General features: G+C 40.3%; 1 protein-coding gene, 1 non-coding gene and 1 pseudogene across 4 annotated transcripts; 2 read left to right on the top strand and 1 right to left on the bottom strand.

The window, feature by feature from the left end:
- Positions 1-27,192, top strand: part of LOC122906938 — a 127,749-nt pseudogene that overhangs the window by 76,066 nt on the left and 24,491 nt on the right.
- LOC122906940 (ligand of Numb protein X 2-like) lies at positions 866-26,849 on the top strand. Of its 3 annotated transcripts, none has more exons than XM_044249447.1 (12): positions 866-1,155; positions 3,291-3,433; positions 7,551-7,700; positions 8,347-8,483; positions 9,335-9,442; positions 10,051-10,225; positions 11,039-11,115; positions 12,909-13,155; positions 14,485-14,603; positions 19,616-19,991; positions 23,480-23,620; positions 26,513-26,849. In XM_044249447.1, exons 9-12 carry the CDS (start codon positions 14,569-14,571, stop codon positions 26,570-26,572), a joined length of 612 nt encoding a protein of 203 aa, XP_044105382.1. In that variant the 5' UTR covers positions 866-1,155; positions 3,291-3,433; positions 7,551-7,700; positions 8,347-8,483; positions 9,335-9,442; positions 10,051-10,225; positions 11,039-11,115; positions 12,909-13,155; positions 14,485-14,568; the 3' UTR covers positions 26,573-26,849. The 3 variants fall into 3 exon arrangements, with proteins under 3 accessions (XP_044105382.1, XP_044105381.1, XP_044105383.1); XM_044249446.1 differs by lacking the exon at positions 11,039-11,115 and adding an exon at positions 4,962-4,997; XM_044249448.1 differs by lacking the exons at positions 866-1,155; positions 3,291-3,433; positions 7,551-7,700 and having other exon boundaries at positions 7,717-8,483.
- LOC122907982 lies at positions 4,089-4,229 on the bottom strand. Its single transcript, XR_006384813.1, has one exon. It is a non-coding gene; the product is annotated as a U4 spliceosomal RNA (small nuclear RNA).

The following is a 27,192-nucleotide window of genomic DNA, read 5'->3' as shown; positions in this document are numbered from 1 at the left end:
ACAGCACCTCAAATGCACCAGACATGAAGCTTCTCCTGATGCTTCTACAAGAGGAGATCTCTTCCTTAAATCTACATTTTCCTTATGTTTAGGGGTTGCTCTTGGAACTCTTAAATTCCACACTATATTGTGCTTGTTTCTGTACTTAGCCCTTCCACTTGGCAGTTCCTCTGGTAGGTAGCAAAGAGGCGTCAGAGCAATGCAAAACCCAAAGCCAGAAGGCAGCCATCGCCACGACGGGCCGGAGACCCAGACTCCTACCCGGCAGGATACGCTGCACAAACTTCGTGGACTTGACCACATCGTTTGACGTCCAGGGGTTTTGCTCAGCGCCACCAACGGGATCGGCCACCCCCCACCAAAGGACGCTCTCTGAGCTTCCTGGGTGGCAACTCGCAATGACTGCGCTTAGCGGGCTCCAAAAGCTGTGGAGCGGATGAATGAATTGCTATCAGTTCATTTCCGAACTGTCAGGGAAAGACAAGCTACCCGTCCTTCTCCGAGAAGGGACGGCAGCCTACCGACGACTGAGCGCGCCTCTTTTTCTGTAACAGGGTTTGGACTGCTCAATGGGGCCCTCCCCAGCTTGGGATTCCACGCATCCTTTTAGCAGTAAGGAAAGACATAAGCAACAATATTCAATAGCCATGAAGTGCAGATTACCTCAACCCATATGCAAATACGGAACTAAATGGAACAGTTTTGCTGTTTAACGCCAGGCGCTTGCCCTTTAAGAGGACCGGAGTCCCACCCCGCGCAGCCCGCCCCCTCCTAGGAAGCCCAGCGGGCTTGATCCACCCCACCGTCCCAGGGTGCCTTGCGCGGCGGGCTCGCTCCCGGTGGCTTAGGAGCGGTCGGCGGGAGCCGGAACCTGCTCTCGGGTGGTAGCCCCTCCCACCTCGGCCTTGTCTTTTCAGCCTCTAGGGCTTGAAGTTCCCGCCAGGTCTCGGCTGGGCAAGAGCGATGCTGCCTGGCCCCCCTTGGCTTTGAGGAGAGAGGAACGTCCAGAACCCCCTGCAGCTTCCTTTCGCGCGGAGCCCGGGCAGCCATGTCCACGGGGTTCTCCTTCGGGACCGGCACGCTGGGCTCCACCACCGTAGCCCCCGGCGGGACCGGCGCAGGCGGCGGTTTCTCCTTCGGGCCGGGGGCATCTAGGTAACTGCGCTTCTGCGCCTTCCCCGCCCGGGTCCTCTCCGTGAGACTCCCGTGGGTGGGCCCGTCCCTCTCCCTTCGTCTGGGTTCCTTTCTAGTGGGTCTGGGAAAAAGAAAGACAGACTTGCGCAGCGCCAGCCTCATAGTCCTGCCGTTTGGGGGCCTGGTCGGGAGGATGGTCATAGGGTTGTGAGGTCCCCAGAATCCACAATGGTTCACCCAATGTCTCTGTCCAGTGGGGTCTGGCTGGGGGAAAGGGCCTGGGATTTCACACTGAGTCCTAGCAGTGCGGCAGTCCGAGACACAGAACGAATGAACGATATTGTGGGTCATTCTGGGGTTTCAGAAAAAGACAATAGAAAAATTTTAAGGGGGACAGTTAGAGTTTTATCGCTGATAATTCAGAATTCATTGCAGGATATACGGTTTTGGACATTCCAATGCTTTAATGATTTCGTGATATTTTAAACGAGCTCACCTCTTGGTACCTCATTGAACCGTGTCCTTTGTTACTGTAGTTTTTTCTTTTAAATACGTGTTGCAGCATTTCTTGGTGGTCATTTTGAACAGTGTGCGTTATTAGTATACGTGAGTGTTATGGTGGAATGACTCACATTGTCTTCTAGTTAAACTGAAAAATGTAGGTAGCATATCTGTCGTTTTTGTGCAACCTGCTAAACCACCGCTACAGGCGATGACGAATACAGCCAGCAGAGGTTTATTATTTTTTTTAATTTTTTTTAAGACTTTATTTATTTACCAGAGAGAGGGGGAGAGAGGGAGCACAGGCAGACAGAAGGGCAGGCAGAGGCAGAGGGAGAAGCAGGCTCCCTGCTGCGCAAGGAGCCTGATGTGGGACTCGATTCCAGGACACTGGGATCATGACCTGAGCCGAAGGCAGCTGCTTAACCAACTGAGCCACCCAGGCGTCCCCAGCAGAGGTTTAGAAAGAGACATTAATAATAGTCAAAGGTCATTTTCATGGTGAGAGATTTAATTTTTAGAACTCAGGCTTTTTGAGATAAAAGGGGAGGAGTTCATTACCTCAAGAAGTGTGCATAGAAAATGTTACAAGGTATTTCCTGAAGCTTGAGGGATGTCATTGTAGAGTAAAAAGCCAAAAGTATCTTCCTTATATTAAAAAGGGGAGGTACAGAGGTGCCTGGGGGGCTCAGTGGGTTAAGCCTCTGCCTTCAGCTCAGGTCATGATCCCAGGATCCTGGGGTTGAGCTCCGCATGGGGCTCTCGGCTTAGCAAGGGGCCTACCCACCTGCTTCTATGCCTACTTGAGAGCTCTCTCTCTCTGTCAAATAATAAATAAAATCTTTTAAAAAACATAAAAAATATAACTTACCAAGAAGAGGGGGGAGGTACAGACTACATAGTCAAGGGAAAAGTCTGGGAATTTCCCTTGATACCTCCTTTTCTCTCTGCACCCTTAATCAGCGATGCCTGCTAATTTTGATTACCTAGTTTCCATTTGCTTCACTTCCAGTGCCACTGCCCTGTTGCAAGCTCTTGTCATTCATGGAACAAATATTTATCGAACACAGTCCCATATAATGGACTCTGTTTTAGATGGTGAAATAACTAAGGGTACTGGCTCTTTCTTCCAGGTTTTCAACCAGTAACCGTTCTCCTATTTGGCGAAAACTATTCCTATCATCCCCTACTTAGATTAGTTCAGTGGATCGCAATTGCTGTGTCAAAAATATACTTTGATGTCAGTCTTTTTTAACAAGGTATAGTCAGAGTCATTTTTAAAATTCCCATTGCCTGACTTTAATGGTTTTTCATTAACCTTGGAATGAAGTAAAAATAAATCTCACCATGATCCACAAGCAAATAATCTAGAACCTTGTCAGATTAACTGTCAATAAACAGAAAAGGAGAATATGTGATACTGGTTATGATTCCCTGGGATCTGAAATCTTTTGTATGTGACTTATTTTTAAGGAGAACAGGAGAATATTTGAATTGGGTTGGTTAAAAATAAATTGTTAGTTCTTTTTGTATTCTATGGCAATATATTGAATATGTCAAAAGAAAGAGGTGTTTAACGTTGAAGAGTAAATTTTTATTTTTCTTAAAGAAATACTGGCTCTAGTAGACTTTATTTTGTGTTTTTTATAAATAAGCAACCCTTCAGTGGGGCTCACTTTTGGAACTCTTGGAAGCACTGCAACTCCTGCAACGACATCTGCTCCTTCTGGTGGTTTTGGAACCGGGTTCTTTGGATCGAAACCTACCACTGGGTTGACTCTGGGAGGAACAAATATAGGTAAGGAGGATTGTCACATTTCAGGGAGTAGGTATGGGATATTCTTTTTAAGGTTCTGGTTTATATCTCTTCCCTTTCTAGGGATTGTCATTGGTGTCAGACCTAAAAATTGGTAGATATTAAGATGAAAAAAAATATAGGGATGTGGAATTAAGGGCCAGTGATAGGCCTAACATTGGTTATGATCTATTCTAGTGTAAAGGAAAACACACATTTAGGGGTTCTTGGATGGCTCAGTTGGTTAAGGGTCTAACTCTTGATTTCCACTTGGGTCATGATCTCATGCTTGCAGAATGAGACCTTCATTGGGCTTGAAGCTCCTTGGGGAGTCTGCTTGAGATTCTCTCTCTTTCCCTATCCTCCTGTTACATACTGCACCCTCCTCCCCCAAGCTCTTTCTCAGAAATAAATAAATCTTAAAAAAAGAAGAGAAATAAATTTAAAGAAATGAGATTTTTTAAAGAAAGATTTTATTTATTCATCAGAGAGAGCGAGAATAAGCAGGGGGAGCAGGAGGCAGAGGGAGAGGCAGGCTCCTCACCGAGCAAGGAGCCCATTGCCGAACTATATCCCAGGACCCTGGGATCAAGATCTGAGCTGAAGGCAGCCGCTTGATAACCAACTGAGCCACGCAGGCATCCCAAGATCTCATCCCAAGATCTCTTTTCTCTTGACACAAAGAAGATATACCTCTTTAAGTATAAAGAATTAATTTAATTTTTACATTAGAGTATATTAGCAATAATCGCGCCTCGGATAAACCTCATTGGCTACGATACTGCCACTGCGTAAAGCTTTACATTAGAGTATATGAAGATAAGTCAAGTTTACCAATTTGGACGTTAATTTAATTTAGCATATGTGGGGCAGTCAGCATCCTTTCTTGCTATAACATTATAATTTACCTTCCTAAGAGACGTTTTAAGTTTTTATTTTATTAAAACAGTTGTTTTGATGGGAAAAGGGCAAGAGGTCAAGGTTTCTGGCAGACATTTCGATAATAAAAATATGTTTTTTAATACTTAAAGTTATTTCGTTATTAAAAATATGTTGTAGTGCTGCAATTTCAAAAGCTTATTTCTTTATTTACTCTTTATTCTGTACCTTCAGGGCCTCTTGGTCTCTGTTACCACTCTATGCATTGACATTCCAGCTTTGATTGCAACTTTTCACAGCCACACATAGAAAATGTAAGAACTGCGGGAATGTGGCAGCCTCCAGTGAGCTCCCTGAAACGACTTTGTGTGCCAGTGTTTGCTTAGAGTAGCTTTTTTTTCTCCTTGCCTAATGTTGTTATAAGCAGTAGTTGTTTGCATTTATAAATCTTATTCCCTATATAATTATATATAGCCTGTAATATGAAAACCAGTGCTATAGGAAGAACATTTCTATTAGCGGTAATGGTAGACGATACTGGTTGTTGTAGTATCATCTCCTGAGGATGACTCTAAGTCTTGCCCTTGTAACAAACCCCCCAAAATGTCATCTGCCATTGATGATTAAATTTTATTTCTCTTTTTGTCCCCAGGAATAGCAACAACTATAACTACAGGATTAACTCTGGGTAAGAATTTTTGAGGAAAGATCTCAGATCTGTGGATTTCTTCTCTTTTCTTTCTTATTATCTCACAGAGCTGGAGTGTAGAAGGAAGCATGTAAGGAACCTAATATAGATCACAGACACTGACTCATTATACAGCCTTTCAGTACTGGAGTTTTTAAAAAAGGCAATGACTTTTTAATTCAGAAAAAAACCTTTAAATGCAGAAATGTTTTTTTCCTCTGGAAGTTTATTTTACATTGTATTTTTATAGTCATTTGAACCCTTTTAGTGAAAAAAAAAAAAAAAAAAAAAAAGCAACAAACTATAGACCAGAAGTCTTAGAATTAAGCTCTGGTTGTACCTCCAAATCATTGTGAGGTCTTAGGTAGTCATGTAGTATCTGGCAGCTTTTCTTATCTGTAAAACAAGGGTAGGACTGGAAAGTTTTTGGATTTCTTTCCAGCTCAAAAACGCCATGGTTCTCTGTAGCGATATGCCAGAGGGAATGTGAGTAAGTAGGATGACAGTTAATAATGTCTAAGGAAATGAATGAATGAAAGGACAGTGAGGAAACTCAGTTAAAGTTAAATGTATTAATTTAATTAACATTTGAAGTAAACTAAAGATTGGTGGACTTTGTTCATTTGGATGCTACTCACCTGTTACCAGCAGAAAGTGTAACCCATCTGTTCACTACCAGAGTTTTGGACAGGATTGGCTTCGGGGCAAGCAGTTGGATTCTCTTCTTTTCTGAGATTTTAGAACCCATACAGGATTTCAAAGCACCGTACTCTGGAAGGAATTTCTGGTTGTGGTAAGGGCAATCCAGAAGTTTAATTTCTGGCAGCTGCTTCTCTCAGTGCCTTTAGGGAAAGCCAAAATGCAGGTCATTATGTATTTCCTCATTTAATAGTTTTGAGCAGCTACTACTACCTAACTCCGTGGCCTTGGGTATACATAATGCTTTGAACATTTCTTATTAGCTGTTGGTGTGGTGATGCTACTGGTGGTGCAGGTGGTGCTAATGATGTCAAGAGCATGAGCATGAGTATGAGTAAGGCATTCAGTGGGTGAGGAGGTGAAGGTGACTGGCAGGTATAGTAACATGTTCTTGTATGACCTGAGAAGTGCTCTAACATGTATGAAAGGCACCAAGGGAAGTAGAGGAAGATAAGAGTAGAAGTGTATTTTGGGGGCAGGAACCATCATTCCTGATGGAGACGTGCAACAGCCCAGTCATAAGGGGATTCAGGGAAGTAGGAAAAGTACTTGGTTAGAATTTAGGATTCAGAAGTGGGAATGGTAGGGAGAGAGGGGGTGTGAAGAGCAGATTGGAAGTAGATAGGAAAGGTGGCTGTGTGCCACGCCTTTGACTCTAGTGTAAAGATAGTTTAGAGCTCATAAGAGCCTTCAGGCAGAGAGAATCACCAGGGTATTAGTTTTTGTTGCTGTTCTCTCTTCTTCTTTTTCAAGTAACTGAAATAATTCCAAGAATAGATTAAAGTTTAGAGGGACTGATAGCACAGAAACAAATTAAGAGGTTATAATTGTTCTTGAGAGGAAGATGATCTGAGCTAAGGGTTTTGAGGATGCTTGTAATCCAGAGCTATTTCTGCAGTAGAATCAGCAGGATTCATGTCTAGTAGAATGTAGGAGAGAGAAGGGATGTCAGGGGTGATTATGGTTTCTGGCTTGAGCAACTGAGTGGACCATGGCAGGGGGTTTAAGAAATGTTTTGTGTAGGGAGGCATAGAGGTGCAAAGTTAAGGGACATCCCGGTAGAGCTAACCAGTGGAGACTCTGGTAGGTGTAGATTTAGACCCGTGTTGCCCTAGCTGAGATTCTGTAGTTGGGAAGTATGGGAGCAGGCCTGGAGCCATAGGCAGTATCATTTAAGAACTGAACAGAGGAGGGAGATGGACAAAAGCCGACTGGAAGGAGTAGCCAGAGTTGACAGAAGTAAAGGAGGAGGAAACAGTAGAGAATGGTGGTTTATTTTATTTTTTATTTTTTATTTTTTATTTTTTTTTAAGATTTTATTTATTTGTTAGAGAGGGAGAGATACAAAGCGCAAGCACAGGCCGACAGAGTGGCAGGCTAGAGGCAGAGGGAGAAGCAGACTCCCTGCTGAGCAAGGAGCCCGATTTGGGACTGGATCCCAGGACGCTAGAATCATGACCTGAGCCGAAGGCAGCCGCTTAACCAACTGAGCCACCTAGGCGTCCCGAGAATGGTGGTTTAAATAGCCTTGGAGGGGAGTAATATTTTCCTGTTGAGTATAGAGCAAAGGAAGGGCAAGTGCTGTTTTAGGTAAATCCAGGGGTAGAACTGAAATTGGATTTCAATATGACCACATTGATGGGGCTTTTTCTTGCTTTTCCTAAGATCATAGCATCCTCTTTTAACTATTCACCATGATTTGGTTCCAACTTCTATATTTTCCTTTTTCATACCTACCCACGTATCCTTCTAGCTACAAAAGTAGGGTCACGAACTTTTAGGGATCCTGATCGAAACCAGTGTAATCCATATACAGTTCTGGTAAAATAGGATTTGTTTGTTTGTTTGACACAGGAATGCCAGCTACTGCATCTGCGTCTACCACAGGTTTCAGTTTAGGATTCAGTAAACCTGCCGCATCTGCCACACCGTTTGCTCTCCCGATTCTTTCTACCTCAGCGAGTGGTCTCACTCTTTCGTCTGCTCTGACATCAACTCCAGCGGGTGAGGTAGAATGGAAAAAGTCACATTTTGTGGTTGAATTTTGTTTTGTTTTTGGCTAGTGAGTACAGGTATCCACCTTATTAAAGATAACTTCAGTTTTGGAAAGTTTTTATTTTAATCACTCAGCAATTATGATCCTACAAAGATCATCATTGGCCTAAAACAGCAGGGGCCGTCCTGGAAGTTGATCTCTGTTTACAGAGCAAAGCAGGGACAGGGTGAGAGGTAAAATGTAAAACTATTAAAATTCACTTTGTTTTCAAGGAGCAAATTGGTGACAAGAAAGGGTAACGAATTTGCATAAGCCTTGCCTGCCTTAGGATTCATTCCATTTTGAAGGCGAATTTGGCGTCCTGGTTCAAAAACTCTTTATTATTCTCTGGAATCAGTTACCTTATACCTTTCTAGTGTTACCTAGAACTCTTATTTGTGTCACTAGCATTTGCCTTACGGTCTTAATTCTCTTTATTCTTAAGCATATGTAATTTTATCTTTAGCAAGTAGTTTTTTAGGAAAAACTAGAGTGAATTTTGTCATGGACGTAAGGGCTGTCTTTTTTGGTGGTGGTGGGGAATGTTTTGTATTTTCTCCAGTGTTCTTAGAAATGATGTTGCCTTTTGAAGCCTTACAGTTTTACTTTTTATAGCCTCTACCGGATTTACCCTAAGTAATTTGGGCGGAACAACAACTACAACTACTACCCCATCAACAAGCCTTTCCTTAGGGGGAGCCTTAGCTGGTTTGGGAAGTTCACTTTTCCAGAGTTCAATACAGCCACATCAGGTAATTAATGGTATTCATTTTCCGAAATAGTAAATATTTATATTTAAATTTACTTTATCTGTATTTTGACCTTTTGAACAGACCACTTTGTCTCTTTATCGGTTACCAGCTTTCCTGAGGTATAATTGAGAAGTAAAATTGTAAGATATTTAAAGTGTAGAGCATAGTGACTTCCTATGTACCTGCACATTGTAAATGCCCATCAAGGTAATTAACACATCCAATACTTGATTATTTTAAAAGCATCCAGTTCCAAAGCATGACTAGAAGACAAGAAGTATTCACCTGGAAATATACAAACTAAAACTGCTTTTTCAGGAGGATTTACAAAAAACAACTAGTATGTTCATATTTATTGAATTAACAGATAAACTCTGACCTTTTTAGTAAAGAAAAATGAATAGACCCATAAATACAGAGAACTGATGGTTGCCCGAAAGGGTGGGGAGGACAGCAAAATGGGTGAGGGGGAGTTGGTACAGCCTTCCAGTTGTGGAATAGGTCACGGGGATGTATATAATTAGTGGTATTGTAATAAGGTTGTACGGTGACATTAGGGTAGTGACACTTGTGGTGAACATAGCATGTATAGACTTTTCAAGTCACTGTTGTACACTAATGTGACATTGTGTGTCTATACTTTAGAAAACTACCTAAAAAGTAAAGAAGTTAATATTATATTATCCAGACTACATACACCCATTAAATCCCAGCTTTAGACTTATTCCATGTTATTTGCTTAAACCAATTATGAAGAAAAATGGGATCCAGCTTGAAAGCATTTAAGAATTTTGTCCACTGAGGGAAAATTACTGTAAAGACTTTGTAAATTATATTTGGTTTATTTGTAGGACTTGGACAGAATGCTTTAGGCTTGACTTTGGGAACCACAGCAGCTACTTCAGCTGCAGGCAATGAAGGTCTTGGTATAGATTTTAGTACCTCATCAGATGAAAAGAGTAAGTAATGTTCTGTTCTAACAGTAACTTAAATTTCTATGTCAGTAAGATTTTTAGTTATATGTTCAGTAGTAAAGTTTTTACTTTTAAATTTACTTTATATCTCACAAATTTTTGTGTCTTATGTATTTAAGATTTTATTTTCATAGAAAACTGAGTTTTGTTTCTGCATATGGTTATGTAGCTATCAGTGTGTGTATTAATATATGTTCTTAAGTTGGGATCATGAACACCTATATGGTATATAAGTTGATACCTGAACAACATGCTTTGAACTGTTTACCTCCAGTAAGTGTGTCAAATGTAATTAGATAGATCATACTGAAGAATGTTAGAATCTATTTTAAGGGGAACATCTCTTCTTCCTTTTAAACATTTTAACTTGGGTTTGGGTAAAAATTTTAATACTTTTATAAACAAAGCAGAGCAATGGGAATTAAAATTCTGTTATTGTCATTCTGAAAAAAGCACGTGAACTGTGGATGAATTTTTAATATTTCCTTTTTAAAAAACACTAGGACTCTGACCAGCGTATAGTAAATATACTTTTTTCCTGTAGGAAAGCAAAGGTGTATTTTTTTAGAATTCAGTTTTATGTATCTTTTTAGGAAATTTGTGAAGGAACAGAAACAGGTACAAGAAGAAATTAGTAGAATGTCTTCAAAAGCCATGCTTAAAGTACAAGAAGATATTAAAGCTCTGAAGCAGCTTCTGTCACTGGCTGCCAGTGGATTACAGAGGAACACCCTCAATACTGACAAGTTGAAAATAGAAACTGCTCAGGTAAACTAACTTAAAGTAATTTTATTTTAGGGTTTTGTTTCATTTTATTTAAGTAGAGGCTAACTGTTTTATAGGTTATAAGACTTGATACAGATGTCCTGTAAGAAAACTGTATAGCATGTGTGCTTTTTAAGAAAAGATGTTATTTATTTGAGAGAGAGAGAGAAAGAGAGCATGAGAGGGGGGAGGGTCAAAGGGAGAAGCTGACCCCTTGCTGAGCAGGGAGTCAGTTGCAGGACTCAGTCTTGGGTTTCAGGATCATGACCTGAGCTGAAGGCAGTCGCTTGACCAACTGAGCCACCCAGGAGCCCTAGCTTGAGTACTTTTAAGTTGCTATGATAATAGGAGTCAATAGTTTGTATTGAGTTCTTATGATTTATGAGGCAGTATTTTAAGCAATTTATATGAGTCCAGTTTAGTTTTCATGACATCTCTATGAGTTAGGCCGTCTTATCTTTTTTATAGAAAGAAGAATATGGGCAGAGAGGTTGTTAATAAATGGAAGAGGTTGTCAATAAGTGGAAGAGCTGATACTCCTAACTAGTTTGTTTCCTAAGAGTGCTTGCTGGCTAAATTGCTATATCGTACAAGCAAGGCAGAAAAATATGTTTTTAAAAATCTGTCAGCCAGTAAATAAAAACTATATTATGCTTTTTAAGTATTAAAAATTCTGATGACTTGCCAGTCTTATGTCTCAGTTAAAAATGTTAATGAGGCTCATGTTTTTTGCCATTCATATGGACTTGTTTTTTCTTTCTATGGTATAATCTATGTCATTTTTTCCTTGTTGACACTCTTGCCTCCCTTGTGTAGCTTGAAGTCTTTCTCTCATCGTCTCCTCCTGGCTAGTTGTTCCGTCTCTGTGTGCGCAGCTCCCCATCTGTTTAAAGGTGGGTGTTGCGCAGTCCTCTGTAACCTTCCTGAGTGCTGGGTGCATGCGTTCTTCCATATTTCTCTGTGATATCACACAAAATACCTGTATTTAGTCCCTCTTAGCAATTTGCTGTCCCATTGGGATGTAAGTATACCTGGTTCTTTACCTAACAACTTCAGGTTTCCAGTTTTAAATTTATTCGTGGGGACACCTGGGTGGTTCAGTTGGTTAACAGGCTGCCTTCCACCTAGGTCATGATCCCAGAGTCCTGGGATCGAGTCCCACATCGGGCTCCTTGCTCAGCAGGAGGCCTGCTTCTCCCTCTGCCTCTGCCTGTGCTCACTCTCTCTGACAAAAAAAGAAAAAGAAAAGAAAAAAAAAATTATTCTTGGATAAGATAAGAGGGGCTTTACAGTTACTTAGTTTGTAGGATATTGTAGTTGTTATCGAGGCTCTTTCGCAGCTGTGCACATTCTGCTTCTGTTTCCTTCCCACTTCCTCTTCCTAGTCTGTTTCCCCATTGAAGACTCGCTGTTACGCATATGGATACCAGTGTGTGATATGCATTTGGGGAATTGAATCTTTCCCTATATTTTTAGTCTCAAGTATTTTTTTTTAAAGATTTTATTTATTTATTTGACAGAGAGAGATCACAAGTAGACAGAGAGGCAGGCAGAGAGAGAGAGAGAGGGAAGCAGGCTCCCTGCTGAGCAGAAAGCCCGATGCGGGACTCGATCCCAGGACCCTGAGATCATGACCTGAGCCGAAGGCAGCAGCTTAACCCACTGAGCCACCCAGGTGCCCCTCAAGTATTTTTTTATGATCCACTTTTTGTCACCATTTTTTTTTGAATGAAATAGTTTTAAAATGCATTTGTCATGAAATCTACTTACTTGACAAAAATCATTTTTCTCAGTGATACAATTTTCCAAGTTACTTGTCAGGTCCTTGCAGGAACATTTCCTGGAGTGCGGCACAACAATGCAGAAGGACAGTCATTTGTCCTCTTTCTTAATAAGGTGATGAGGAAACCGGGAATGAGAAAAAGCTGAATAAAGAAATTCCATAGCAATGTTTTTCAAGAACTTGAAACCCACAACTTCTCTTTAGTTTGTGAGGGGAAATTCATTACTTTTACAGCTAAGGGATAGCTTCAATAAATTATTCTATACTTGATTTTTAATGAAATTTGAGATTTTAAAAAATACTATCATTGAATGAAGTCTGCAGCCCTAGACATAAGACCGCCACCCACCATACACAGCCTCTTGAGGCTTTGCTCTGCTTTTCTGCAAGTGGCAGAGCCTCAGATGTATTGCTTCTCACTAATAAATGAATGTGTACCCTTGGCCCTGAGATTGGAAAGGAACAGTGTCACTCAAGGTCCAAGTCTGGATGCAGGAGCACATTGTGGAAGAAGACTGCTGTTTCCACTCCTGTTAAGGAGTTAAGCCATCCCTGTGGAAAGGGGGTTATGCAATCAGGATCTCAGAATAGTATTTGCAGTGTACCGTCAACTGTGCTGGTGTATTTCTGGGACTAGTATATATCTGAATACAGGTTTTTATTGAAGTATTTTTTGAGACACGCACGAAGCCACGATTTGTGCCAACACCTGTTTTAAGTTTGCTACCCAGTGTGGTAGGAACTTAGTTTGAGCAGAGGTTAAAATCAGAATTACATACCACTTGTGGATTACCTCTAGGGGAGTTTGGCATTGAAGCAGCGGCTATTTTGTTGTTGGGGCACACGCTGTCCATCATTTTTCCTCTCAAATCATCTGGGAACCCCCTAATGTTCTCTCTCTAGATGTCCTGGAGCTTCTCATCGGAGACTTGCCCTAGAAAGGAGGAAACCTGATAAAGCTCAGACAGTGATTGAGAATGAAAATGGAACCACTGTAATAGATCTTCCAGGTACTTTATCCCTCGAAACGGACTGTTCAGGGACAGGCACAGACCCTGCTGAGCACAGCTTGATGTCAGCGTCTCTGCCCGCGTGGCCTGAGGAGCCTGGCCCAGACAATCCCGCCTTCGAGGAGACGCGACCACTCACAGTATGTGCTCTTCACCTTGCTTTTGCTTTTCATCTGTTTTCAAATCAGATATTTCCTTTCTTCTCACTACTCCTTATTACTTTCCCTACATGGGGTGTTGTTTTTTTTTTTTCTCTTCAACAAATAATTTTACTGAGATATGCTTCACATGTCACATATTCACCTTTAAGTGTACAAGTCTAACAGTTTGCAGTTTAGAAACAGAAAGCGAGTCTTACCTTGAGGCTTATCCTTCCCCCTCCCCCTCTTCTGTTGTAGTCCACAAATTCACTGGTCATCAACAGGCTTCTTTTGTTTGTTTGTTTTGAAGCCTATTGCTTCTTGACTAAGAAATCCACAGCATCAAGAAGAACAAGAATAATACCTCAGCCTCAGTGCTTATTCTGGGTCAGCACTGTGCCAAGCACTTTACATATATTAACTTATAAAATGCTTGTACCAATACTGGATATTTTTTTAATGATGAGGAAACGTAGTCAGAGAGTCATGGTCAAAGTCTGAGAGCCAGGAGATGGCTGGGTATGTATCTGACTCCAAGGCCATGTGTCTGACTATTGCTGTCCTCTGGTAGCAGCCACTGATCTGTCTACATGACCCACCAGGAAACAGGCAGAAAACCTCTAGTCATAGATCTTGGGCATATCTTAGTCGTTGGCCCTTTGTCTTATTTTTAAATAGGTTTATCTCTTATGAAAATTCCAATTTTTCTACAAATCCCAGTTTTCCCAGCCATGGCTGTAACAACTCTTCTATCTCCTACTGCTCAGATCAAGACCCTCCTCTTCTTGCTTAATGTGGTTACTTTGTCATCCACTCCGGTGATTGTATGTCCCAGAGTTTGTCTTTTTTATTTCATATGGACTGCCTTGCACTGTTTACAGCTGTTTCATGGGTCAAACTTTCTCTGATCAATTAGGACAAGATGATATTGTCTGTATATTTCTTTATCAGATCACTGTGTGGTCCCTAGTGATCTGATGCATAGTAGTTATTTGTTGATTATTTACTGATCACCTTGCGAAGAGGAAGTGTTTTGCTAATCTTATCTATAGGCGTTTTGGTCATCTTACCTATTAGTGTTTTGGTCATTCTATTTTTCTTATCCCATGGTATTGCTTTGTTATGAATCATCTGTTAAGATAAGGTCATCACTAATGAAAGATGATAACTTACTTACGTGAAGATAATCAAAATATAAAAAGCTTTTCTTTCCACCTATTTTTCACCCTCTCGTTTTTATCGTGGCAGCTATGCAACAGCCGGTTAGTTTACCGGAAGGCGAACTTACTACAATTGAAATTCACCGGTCTGATCCTTATATTCACCTAGGAACTAGCATTGTGGGCGGCAATGAAATGCCACTGATCAACATTGTTATCCAGGAAGTCTATCGGGATGGGGTGATCGCCAAAGATGGAAGACTTCTTGCTGGAGACCAGATTCTTCAGGTATCAATTTTTTAAATAATTTTGTTAACTTGCCTCTTTTTCTGCTCTTATTCATCAATTTAAAACTTAGGAAATTATGGCCCTGTGGAATCTGACTTATAAAAAGGTAAGTTTTACTGGTTTTTTTTATGCAAAATAGATCAGAATTTATCTGTAATTACTCCAATTTCCCCCAAACTCATGGAATGTATTTTTACGCCCATCTTAAATTTGATCCCCACATGTGCCTTAGTGCGTGGCTCTCCAGGCCAGCGAGATTCCTCCTGGCTTGGACTCCACGGTTGGCTATTTCGGGGCCACCTTCACTGCTAAATTCTCTTGTCCCATTGGCTGTATCCCTAGTCCCAGGGTACCATCCATCAGTTACCTTCGTTGTCTGATTTATCCTTCTCTACACCGATTACTATAGTCTAGAAAAGACAGGTCACACAGCACAAGTTACTTACAACTTATACCATTGAATTTAAGATAGGATTCGGAAATCATGACCACCTCTTGTTGGCTCTCCAAGGCACTCTCATCCACAAACAGCCTGACTCTGCACTAATCCTTGGTGCTACCCTCTCCCTCTTCTCATTAAAGAGAAATAGCTATTCCAACAAATGTACTAGCTTTGGGCAAGATGATATTATGTTAGAGGGCATACTGATGAGCATGAGTTGGCCAGAATTCCACTGTTCATGTGAATTCTAGGGTTCATGTGAAAATTGACCTGGATATATGACCCATACGAGTGTAAGTGGTACTTGAAGCTAAAAGAATGGGTATTGAGGAGAGAAGAAATAGGCATGAATGAGAAAAGATGTCTTCTAGGAACCCAACCTCAAGGACTCTTGCCTCCTCGATTTCACTTGAGTTCACTGCTCGGTCCTTCCCCACAGTCTGTTGGTATTCACCCCTTCCCTTTTCCCTGCCACCTCTCTGGTCTGTGCCCTCACTGCTTCACGTCTAACCCAGTAAATCAATACCCCTGCCTCCCTACTCTGCTCTGAAATCTGGTACGACCATTGTCAGGTTAATTCACCTGTGACTCTGCTTTCCCTGGGAAGATTGGACCAGAGAATCAAGTCCATACTGATTAATCTAATAGAGTCCTCTGTGGACTCTTACACAACCTGTCCCCTCAGCCTTAACCCTTGCTTTTTCTTTCAGCTGTAGCCATCGGTGTATTACTGAAACATCATAGGCATGGTGGTCAGAGCTGAGGGTATAATTAAGAGCAGAAAGGAACACCTGCCCTCATAAAATGTATAATGTAGCAGAAAAGCCAGACATAGCAATCTCCTTGCTTCCCTCCACATTCCAGCCTGTCCCCATTGTGCTACAGCTTCCCCACCTTCATCCAGAGAGCACTGCCCTGCCATTTTCACCCATTCAGACCTCTTCTCACTTGAAGTGCTGAAGACATTCCTTCTCTTCACCACTTAATACGTAATTGGTCACAGAGAGTTATTCAAATGCAGTGTCTTCCTTTGGGGATGGCAGCCGCCATTACTACGTACTATGGGACAGGCTTCTCACAGAGCTCTGCCTGGAGTCGGTACCCAGGACATACTTGGTGAGTCAATAAAAGAGTGGATTTGGTTATGATATCCTGTTGGGAATAGTTGTCTTCTTCATTAAAACAAAACTTAAAACTCTAGGATTTTTAGTTTTTCAAGAGAAATGTCCAGAGGGGAAGACAGACAAACTAGGCTCCAAGAGCAGCAGGATTGACCTTTCCACGGGGGGTTCCTGGCTTTGGTTTCCGCGCCCATCCGTATTCTGCCTCTTGTAGTTTGTGATCTCCACTTCAACACTTGGGCCCAAAACCCCTCCTTATTGCACTTGTCTTGGCTGACACTGACTGAACTTCCAGTGTTTTGTTCTTGACTAAATCCGAAGAGGAAATAGGAGAATACAGGAAGCATAACTAATCCAGCTTATGTAAAATCCAGTTTCTGATCCTACCATAGCTAGCTAGCTATTTACCGCATTCCTGTGTTTGCTGTCCTTTTATGATATTAGTAGTACTCTGGTTGCATGAGGTTGGCACAGCTCTCTGGACACCTTACCCTGTATTCCTTCTACCCCAGCTCCTAAACTGATTCTCCGTGGAGGAACTCTTGTAGCTGGTTTTGACATTTTGACACCTTTGTGGCCAAGACCAAAAGAGCCAGATGGCCCTTTTCTGCAGCTTACACAGTGTTCTTTTCTTCTCCAGTCCTGGCCTTTCTAGCGATAATTGAGTATACATTTATTTTCATCTTTTCTTCTTTGCTATCAGCAGTGTGCCAGCTTTGGATATTAAATTTTTTACATATTTTTATTTTTACATATTTCATAATTTTTACTTATTTTTACTTTCCATATTTCTCATGCTTTTTCTAAATTTTCAAGGTAAAAACAAATGCTTTGTTCTTATTTGCATTTCTTTGAGTATAATTGAGGTGAAGTCTGTAACCTCAGATTTACTAATGTATTTCATAGTTTGCTAATATATTAGTAAAAATACAAAAATGTATAAAAATATATTTAATATATAGTTTTGTTTGCTATAGGGTTTTGTTTGCTAATATATTTCATCTACAGGCTTTTTTACTGGTCTGCTTTGGAGAATCGTTTAATAACAAAACTGAATCTGTATACCTCAAATAAAAGGCTAATTATCTGAAATACTGGCTATAATTTGGGGAATTAACTCAAAGCTATAAATCAGCATTGTAGACATTCCAGTGCATTATTATTGTTTATGGAGGCATGCATATTAATAACCCTAAGAATGGCAATCTTAAATCCACTTTAATGATTTCAAATTGATACACAAACTATGAGCACATAACCTGATTATTGAATTCACAAAGGGTCTCTCCTCTTGTGGGCCTGACTTCTCATTGGCCTTTGGCTGGTATGCTGGAGCCAGTAAGTAAAGCCACACTCCTTGCCCAAATACAGAGTAGTATTTATGGCCAAATACAGAGTAGTATTTATGACACTTGGAAAGAAGGCTCCTTAGTATATTTTTACTACCTGGTTATCTTCCACTTTTTGTGAGCTGCATAAATAATACCGTGAGCCAATTTGAAAATACCTTGGAGTCGTTAAGATGGTTTATTTACAGACCAAAGGGCTAGCTAGCCTGTGTTTTTAGTTTAGCAAACTAGATGTAGTAACAGTGCATGGCTTTGGTTTTCCCACACTGATTGTATGTGTGTGTGTGTGTGTGTGTGTGTGTGTGTGCTTGTGTTTTATATATATACCCACACATCCATGTTATTCTATTAAATAACCTAGTTGAAAAGGAGAACCATATACCCTCAGGGCCTTTCACAGTGCAGCATTTTGAGCAGTTTGAAGAATAAAATAGTGTAAGAGATTACATCAATAATACTATTAAAAATAATACAAATTTCAGAACATGATTAAGAGTATGTATTTACAGTGCGATCTGAGTCGTCAGTGATTTATTCACTTTTGGTTTTGAAGGAAAATAATTGCAGTCATGTCTTGACTGCATTGGTCCAAAATATATTTAGCTAAAGATGTGGTAAAGTTTACTCTGTTGGTGCTATTTCTACAACATCTAGCAACAGTATTTTATTTGGTCTCTGCTTTCTCTGTGTTTCACTGGCAACCACACATTTGTGAAGGGAAAATCTCTGATTGTAGGATATTCCACAGCCCACATCACAAAGATGGTGTGAGGCTACATACTTGCATGTGTCTAGCGCTGGATTCCAGCCAGATGTTTGTAAAGTCATTTGTGATAGATGTGATTTAAGACGGAAAAATAAGAACCTAGAGATAAGTGGCTTTTTAGCTGAATAACCAGAAATGATGAGTTTTGACTAACAAATCCACGTCAGGCTGGTTTTTTAGAAGCTGCCTTAAAGTTCTCTTCTTGACCCTATGATACTCAACTTTTTCATCAAGGATCTTGATGGCAACCAAATGCACAGATGTTGCAAACTTGGGAGAAGAGCGAGTTTATGTGTGAGGTCTATGGCATTTGATGCCTGAATTTTAAAAGATGTCAACAGGCCCAAATCAATAAAATTCAAGTTAGTGGTGCTCAAAACGGTCAACCCGAGATGAGTAGGAAGGGGGAAGGCTTTCCTTCAGATAGACTCACGTGAAAAAGATTGAAGGCGTTGGGTAATCACAAGCACCTAACCCAGAGCCTGTGCCACATAACGCATCCAAGAGAATGTCGATTTCCCGCTTGCTGTTGGTGCAGACAGATGAGGAGAGGAATTCTAATTGTGAGAAGTACTCAGAATTGCGCCAACCTCTTCCTCTGACTAGGTGAATAACTGAAGCTGGGTGTATTTTCTGAGTCCTGTTCATGTCCCAGGATCAGTCACTATACTCCTTTCGGGGCCATAAGGTTTAGTAAATAAATGATCTGTGAGTACTGAGTTAAGCTTGTTGTATTAGGTAGATGTTACACTTGAGTGCTAAACAGAGTGAAACTGTAATTACCTGCTTTCCTGCTTTTCTTTAAAGTAAAAAACACTGATCTGAGATGAGGTTGTGTATCTGGAATGTGTCCCTTTTCTTAGATTAAAACTCGGTGTATTTTTTCCAGCGTAAGTGTTTTTCATTTGGAAAGCCATATCAATCCAGTAGAACTTCAGTTTCTGTTCCCCGAGAACTAGTATTTTGTTGGCACTTGCCACATGCTGCTGCTGTCTCTGCATTCTCCTCCTGGTCCCGTGAAGCGGAGAGTAAACCCATCTCACCACTCAGGGAGATACTCAGACATCCCGCTACCGGCAGGACCAGGGACTCTGATGCAGCACCCTCACTGAAGCCCGAGATCCTAACTGCCATTCTCTACCTCGTGCTAGTCAGTGTGAGTGCAGCTTAGGAACTGTGCATTTTAAAACATCTTCAGAGGGCTTTTCTTTGTAAATAATGACTGTATATCATTTTCCAAAGTCAGTTTCTTTTGGAAATGGCATATAAATGTTTACCAGTTGAGAGGATAAAAGATTGTCCCACCTTGGTATAATTCTTTTCTTTTCTTCCAGGTCAACAACTGTAACATCAGCAATGTGTCTCAGAACTCTGTCAGAGCCGCTCTTTGCCAGCCCTGAGTTAGGTACCACACTGCACCTGACCGTGCTGCGAGAGCGGCGCTTTGTGAACTGGACCTACAGCCACTTTGACTGTAGCTCTCCCCGGGAAGAGGTCTTCCACGTAGTCTTTCACAAATGGGACTCTGGTGAACAACTTGGCATTAAACTCATTCGAAGGACCGATGAACCAGGTGTTTTTATCCTTGATCTGTTGGAAGAGGGCCTGGCTGCACACGATGGAAGGCTAAGCAGCAATGACCGAGTGCTCGCCATCAATGGACATGACCTGAAGCACAAAACGCCTGAGCTTGCCGCCCAGATCATTCAGGTACACGCGGGTATTCATTCCACGTGCTCTGCCTTTATGTCGATGTTTTCGTAACATGAGAACCTGAGGGATGTTTGATATTTCATGGGGGAAATCAAACATGGCTCCCCAAATCCTTCAAAACGCACAATAGATTATTTTATCATTACAGATAACATCCTGTCTGGAAAACTATCCCTGTGAACATTTAGCCTTGCTCTTTATAGAGTGAAGGCTCTATATTTTCACATGGGTTTTTCATTTGCTCCATGGGCTCCACCTAAGCCCAGACATAAAAAACAATTTATGTCCACATTTAACAGGTGAGACAAGCAAAGCGTGAAGGAGCTGTGGTTCCAAAGTTGTGACTTCCCTGCTCTTGGAACTTTCACTCTCCGCTTCAGCTCCATACAAGTGGGGAAAATCAGTTTTTATTGAGAATAACTCATTATCTCTGTAGTGCCTTTTTATAAAGCATTCAGAGCATTTCAAACACATCATAATGTGTGTTCTTACAGTATCCCTGTGAAGTAAAGATGGTTATTATTAGAGAACAAAAATTTTCAATAAGAGCATTAAAATAGGTAAAGTAGAGGGGCACCTGGCTGGCTCAGTCATTACGCATCTGCCTTCGGCACAGGCATGATCCCAGGGTCCTGGCATCCAGTCTCACATCGGGGCTCTCTGCTCAGCCAGGAATCTGCTTCTCCCTCTTCCACTCCCTCTGCTTGTGTTCCTTCTCTTGCTCTCTGTCCAATAAATAAATAAACACATACATACATAATAAATAAAATCTTTATAAAAAGAAAACAGCTTTAACATTTTTTTAATAAAATAAGATAGAAAAAATAGAAAATAATCCAGAGCAGACCTTCTGGTTCTATATCCTACCAGAGCATTTAATGATATGGGTATCTCCTACAGTGAAAGGGGTGAAACAAAGATGTATATGGTGTTTTGTTTTGTTTTGTTTTGTTTTAAGTAAGCACAAGAAAGCATTCTGACATAAAGGAAACCAAGCAGTAACATAATCGAGCATCAGGAATTAAAGTAGGTGGATAGTCTCTGAGAAAAGTGTATAGTAAACAGAGTTAACAATGAAGATTTAAGCTACTGTGTAAGAAAACCCAAATTTAAATCCCATTTAAGTTACTCCTTTTCACAAATGTTTGGTTCATTATAACTATGGGAACACACACCACCCGGTAGCCATCTTGCATTAGGAGGGAGATTCAGGCGTTGGTCTCTTGTCACAGACTTGAGGTTTAAAAAACTTGGATACAGATACTTATATATGATATGAAATATAATGTATTGCTCAAGTTGTTTCTTTGTGAAAAACATCTTAATGTTTGGTTTCTGAGAATAACATGTATTCCATGTCTGAAAAGGAGACTAAGGAAGACAAAATACAGAAAATGAAGAAGGAAGTCAAAATCACAGTCAGTCTAAAGTCCATAAGATAGTGACATTAAAGTTTTGAAGAACATCGTTACAAACATTTTTCTGTATATGCCTACAATAACTAGGTACATATTTACGTAGGTACTTACACATGCACTCAGCTGGCAAATTCTGAGTTTGCCACCCTTTCTTTACGTCAGCTGTATGTTGTGGACTTCTTACCCTGAAAATAGATGCATCATGATATAGCTGTATAGTAGGCGTGTTGTGCTAAAACTTACGTAAACACTCCCCTGTCAACAGACTTTAATGTTTTGTTTTCAAGTTTAGGACATTTTGCTAAACTTCCCTCTAGAAAGATCATACCAGTATATACTCCCAGCAGTAGGGCATGCCACTTTTTAATGAAATACAGGTATTGTCGTTTAGGCATCCTGCATTTTTAAAAATCTTGACTTTAACAGAATTCTTTTGTTGTGCTTGAAACCCTGAAGTGTTAGATAGGCAGTTAGCCTAAACCCAAACGTTGGCCCATCGTTTAAAGCTTATATGTCCGCTTCCATCACACACCCAGAATTCTGTCTTTTAAGAAATCAAAAAAGATCAGGGATTTGTTTGTTAATAGGTTTGCATGAGCAGGGGTCTTCCCATAAAGCTAAATTACTGGTTATAGAGTATTTGGTAGTGGTGAGGGTTAGGCAGTAAAGCAAACAATTCTTAATATTGAAATGAGATCACAGAGGGGCTTCTGACCCTTCACACCGTGTGATCTAATACTCGGAAGTGTCAGAATCTCAAATATCTGGATTGTAAGCGTTCTACTTTGGCATTTACCTGTTAGATCAAATCCCCAGATTCTGGCCACATGAGAAGTGTTATTCTTTCAGCTATTTTGAAGAATTGTCTGAAACTAGTTTAATGAAATACTTGAATAAGTAAATGACTTTAATAGGGCCTTAAAATTGGTTATCACTCAGGCACCTGGGTGGCTCCGTGGTTCAGCATCTGCCTTCGGCTCAGATCCTACATCGGGCTCCCTGCTCCGCGAGGAGTCTGCTTCTCCCTCTTCCTTTGCCCCTCCACCCTGCCCTCTCGCTTTCGCTCTCAACTAAATAAAAAAAATCTTTTTTTAAAATTATGGTTTTCACTCCTTTTCCAACTTGAGAACTGAAACTGGAGTGATTTCTCAACGTTACTGACTGTAGTCATGGGGGAGGGTTCTACTTTCCACCACAGCTTCTTGAAAGCAGGCTGTCAAATTTTCCCTTAGAAATGATAGTAAACTTGGGAAGTTGTAGTCATGACCAAGAATCAGCATCAAGTAGACGAGGCCTGTACGTTAAAAGCAAAGATAAAATAGCTCTTAAAAGTCTAATAGATGTGAATCTGTGTTTCAGATCTAGATCTATAAATACAGATAATGGACCTCTAAATTCAATGTGGTTGTCATCACCTCTAAAATTACATTTATGTGTGAGTGCACGTATGACATATATACGCACACAATTTGTAATGTATATAAGTACTAATCCTGTTTTACAGGACCTTTGTTATCCTTCTTTTCAGGACTGTTTAAGCTGATCCCTATTTTCGATTTGAACCTGTAGTGTGTGGAAACAGAGCTACACATAGTTTCATTGATGATCACTCTCAAAGGAGCCATCTTGGAATTTATTTCAGGAATCACAAAGGATTGTAATCCAGTTTTGAATCCGTTTGTCCTTTTATCTTCTTTGCTCTCTTTCTCTCAGTGCCAAGGCCAATTTAGCAGGGGAGGGAGTGTAAAAAGACAGTTACCCTTCTAAGACATCATGGGGAGGTCAGAACCCAGGCTTTGCTTTGGTTATGTCCTTGGTATTTCCAGGGCTAGGGAAGGTTTACCCAAGAGGTCTGTGTGTGGCTCTTTTACCTGCAGAAGTTTTAAAGTATTAGCTCCTGAAATGAACTCCCTCGTCTGCCCCATCCCTAGCAGGGGCCTGCAGTCCCCACTCAGGTGAGGCTCTGATATAGCGATGATAAGTGCATTGAAAATGACCCTCCCTATAACTTTTTTAAGTGAGAAGCATCATTAACGACTGGTGGTTATATATGTGTGTTTTCTCCAGGCTAGTGGCAAGAGGGTGGATTTAAGAATTGCTAGGCTGGGGAAATCCCAGCCTGGTAACCCTGTCCGAGACGCAGGGGCTCGGAGTACCAGCCAGCACCATGCACAGCCGCTGTACCACAACAGATCCAGCTCACACAAGGTGAGGCCTTGAGTTTGCATGTTTTCATTCATCTGCCCTCAGGGAATCCTTGTTACAAATGGGTAAGATTTAAATGAGGGCTGTTACTCTGTTGGAAAAGGTGAACACAGGTGTTTGGGGTGTGGAATGTGTGTTTGGCTATCTTGAGAGTCCCTGTACAGTCTGTTCTTCAGCCAGTAGGGGTGGTTTCTTAGTAAGAAGGTCCCTCTGCCAGATTGAGGAGAAGTGTTGGATCTTCTAGAAAGACTTCTTTGCTTGGTCCTGCTTGAAAGTGGGATTTATCTTGGTTTGCTCATTCAGTTGTAACAGGAGGTTATGGAACTGAAAAAAAGACAATGACCAACAAGTCCATACTTAGCGGTTGGGCAGGTTGCCTACAACAACAGAATTCTCTATGTGAATATGAAGCATAAATCATACTTTCTGATAGGTCATGCAAAACACATAAAGCATTTCTTTTTATGTTACAGTTTATAGGAATACTACCCTAGGTCATTTTAAATTCCCGTATGTTGAGCTTTTTGCTGCATCTTTTATATTTCAGTGCTTTTATAATATATTCCTAGGTCATTTATCTGTGCCAAAAATTCTGATACTGTCTCACTTTGGATGCAGAAATCAGTAGGAATCAAAACACAGTGGCACTTTACTGTGTTCTCAGTATTATTTACTTCATTTGATCTTTTATTTGAACTCAACTTCTAGTAGGCCAGAATTTTTAAAACGATGCTATTTACCAACTGTGTGAAAATCACACGTAGGAAACTTCCTATAGTTTGTTTGTTTGTTTTTACTTCCTATAGTTTTTAAGTAGACCAGTAAATAAGTTTTTATTTAGCAAAGCAATTTAATTTTACTTAAGGAGAATGACTTGAGAAACACATGGTTAGCTTAAAGTGGCTTCTTAATGTAAATACAATTTGAGAGAAGAACTCTGTAATGTCACAGGAGCCCAAGAAAGCATCATTTAAAGGCACAAGTATTTTTCACCCATCAGGTTTATCTGGTTTTCTGAGCTGAAGTATAGACTTGTCACTGGTCTCTGGTCAGTGAAAACTTTGAAGAAATTATAAGCACAAACTTGTTCTTATTTTTGAACAGAAAACAAAATGTGTGAAGGGAACCTATAATTTTGCTTTCACAATGATGACTACAAAAAGCAGTTATTGTTTCGAAAAGGAATTTGAATAGGAGCTGTTCATATCGCTGGTCCTTGCTTTACAAGTTACATATATATACATATTCCTAAAGAGTCATAATTAAGGCAAAAGTTGGTCACTGAATCCATGAATTCTACAGAATGTTGAAATACGGGTGCTCAAAGACAACACTACAATTTTAAGACTGTTTTAAGAACTACTTAACCATTTCAGCATTCATATAGAGGACTATTTATGTCCTTTTGTTTGTTTTGGGCACATACGTTTTTCTTTTTACTAGTTCCTATTCCTTAATTTTAAGTGGTGGTGTTTTAAATAGAATGCTGAATTCTTACTCTAGGTGCTCTGTAAACCTGATTGTTAGAACAGCCACATGAAATGTAATTTTAAGCATTAATTTAGCAATGTACCATTAGTATACATCATTTGTGATGTCAAATCCTAATTTAAAAAAATAAAGGTCTCCTAGGGAAAACAAATACAAATTCATCAAAACAACCTGTTCAGAGGATAATCATTTTTAAAACTTAAAGCACACATTATTCTATTACTAAGCCCCTGCGTAGCTGCTTGGAAACATTCATACAGTATTGAGCCCTTGGAACTTTCCATGAAGTATACCAAGAGTAATCTGTGAAGTCTGGCTAAAATGCATACATCTCAGCCATGTAGAGGAATAAAACAACCACCTCTAATTGACTCGATAGACAGACACAAGCGTTGAAGTCAATGTGCTCCCAGCTGAGTTTACCTGGATTGTCTTCATAATAATGTGGGTCTTGCCCAGTTTTGAAGGATGCGAACATAGATGCCATATGCTACGATACCACCTGTAGACATTTACAGGTTTTCTGTGAGGTCAAAATTCTCGGAACTCTAGGCTATTTAAGTAGTGCCCTCAAGAAAATTTCAAAGAGTGTGGGTTTCAGGAGCAGAGAAGAGCAGACACCCCTGCATGTCCAGGGCTTGACTGACATGTCGTGCCTGTCTGCTCTGAAGCAGTGTCACTAAAGGAAATGTTACAGTTCTAGCAAAAGAATTCATCTAGTTCTACTGTTGATATTGTTCGTCGTGGTAATAGTTATCTTGTTATCTACAGTATGCTCTTATAGGATATGCGTTAAGGAACATTTTGAGATATTAGCTTCCATTATTACACTTAATGGGATGGCACCCTTGTAGTGTGGATGCATATAGCATCATGCTGTATGAACATACACAACTACATATGAATACATGTTTATGTATATACACTATGTGTGTATATGTGTATTTTTTTTAAACTTGCATCACTTCAGATCTCAGTGTGATCATGCATAGCTATATAATTTGGAGCAAATTACGTGACCTTTCTAAAAAGGCTATTCCCTTGTTTATAAAATGGGGCCAACCATAGGATTTACACTCGGGACCATTGTAATGAAATGTAATGAAACCATTCAAATGAAATAATACATGTGAAGCCATTTGCTTTACACATAGTAAATCTTCAGTAAATGTTAGTTACTATTGCTATTTTAATATTAATATGGCATAGGTACACCTTGTTTTTTATAGCATTCTAATTTTAGAAAAGGTGATGTTTTAAATTTTCCTTTTCTTCTAGGAGTGTCCCCATAAATAGGAACAATCAATATCGGTAAAAATTGCTTTTTCCTGAGAACACAGTTTGTTGGAAATTTTTTCTCTTCCTTCACTTTTTCAGAAATTCAGTTATTTCATATCCTTATAGCTTTCCGTGAAGGTTGTGAAGATCAGTTTGCACCCGTTTCATGACCGAGCATTCTCATGAGTAAGAAACAGAAGATAGATCTATAGCTTTTTTCTGGCAGTTAACAAAATCCGCACTTTACTTTTGTACTATTCTGTCACCATTGCTTTCAGAGAATAGAGGAGAGAGAGAAAAATAAAATTAATTAGCTTGTCTTCAGAATCTTAAAACTCAAATGCATTATTTACTTTTGTAGAATTGGCCCTATTTTGACTTCCATATGTCAACAGTCCTGAGTTTTTTCTGTTCCATACATAGTCATATGAAAATACAGCCGTCCAAAGTGTGACATGGTGATCCCCAGTGTTCGGTGTCATGTTTGTACCATGAAGAACTGTGTGTTATTTCTACAGTAACTGATTTTAACAGTGACTTTATCATTGCTATGGTATTTTTTTCCTTCAGTTTCCTTACTTTACTTCAGCTATGTATAATTTTTATCCAATAAATTTTCTTCTCATGTGTTAGGATCTTACCAGTGTGTTACATGCCAAGAAAAACACATTACTGTAAAGAAGGAACCACATGAGTCCCTGGGAATGACAGTGGCAGGGGGCAGAGGAAGCAAGAGTGGTGAACTGCCCATCTTTGTAACCAGTGTGCCACCTCATGGCTGTCTGGCACGTGACGGCCGCATCAAG

This window comes from Neovison vison, chromosome 5, assembly GCF_020171115.1.
Source record: "Neovison vison isolate M4711 chromosome 5, ASM_NN_V1, whole genome shotgun sequence".
Classification (NCBI taxonomy): domain Eukaryota; kingdom Metazoa; phylum Chordata; class Mammalia; order Carnivora; family Mustelidae; genus Neogale; species Neogale vison.
Note: the sequence above shows the minus strand (reverse complement) of the source record. Positions and strands in the feature narration are given on the sequence as shown.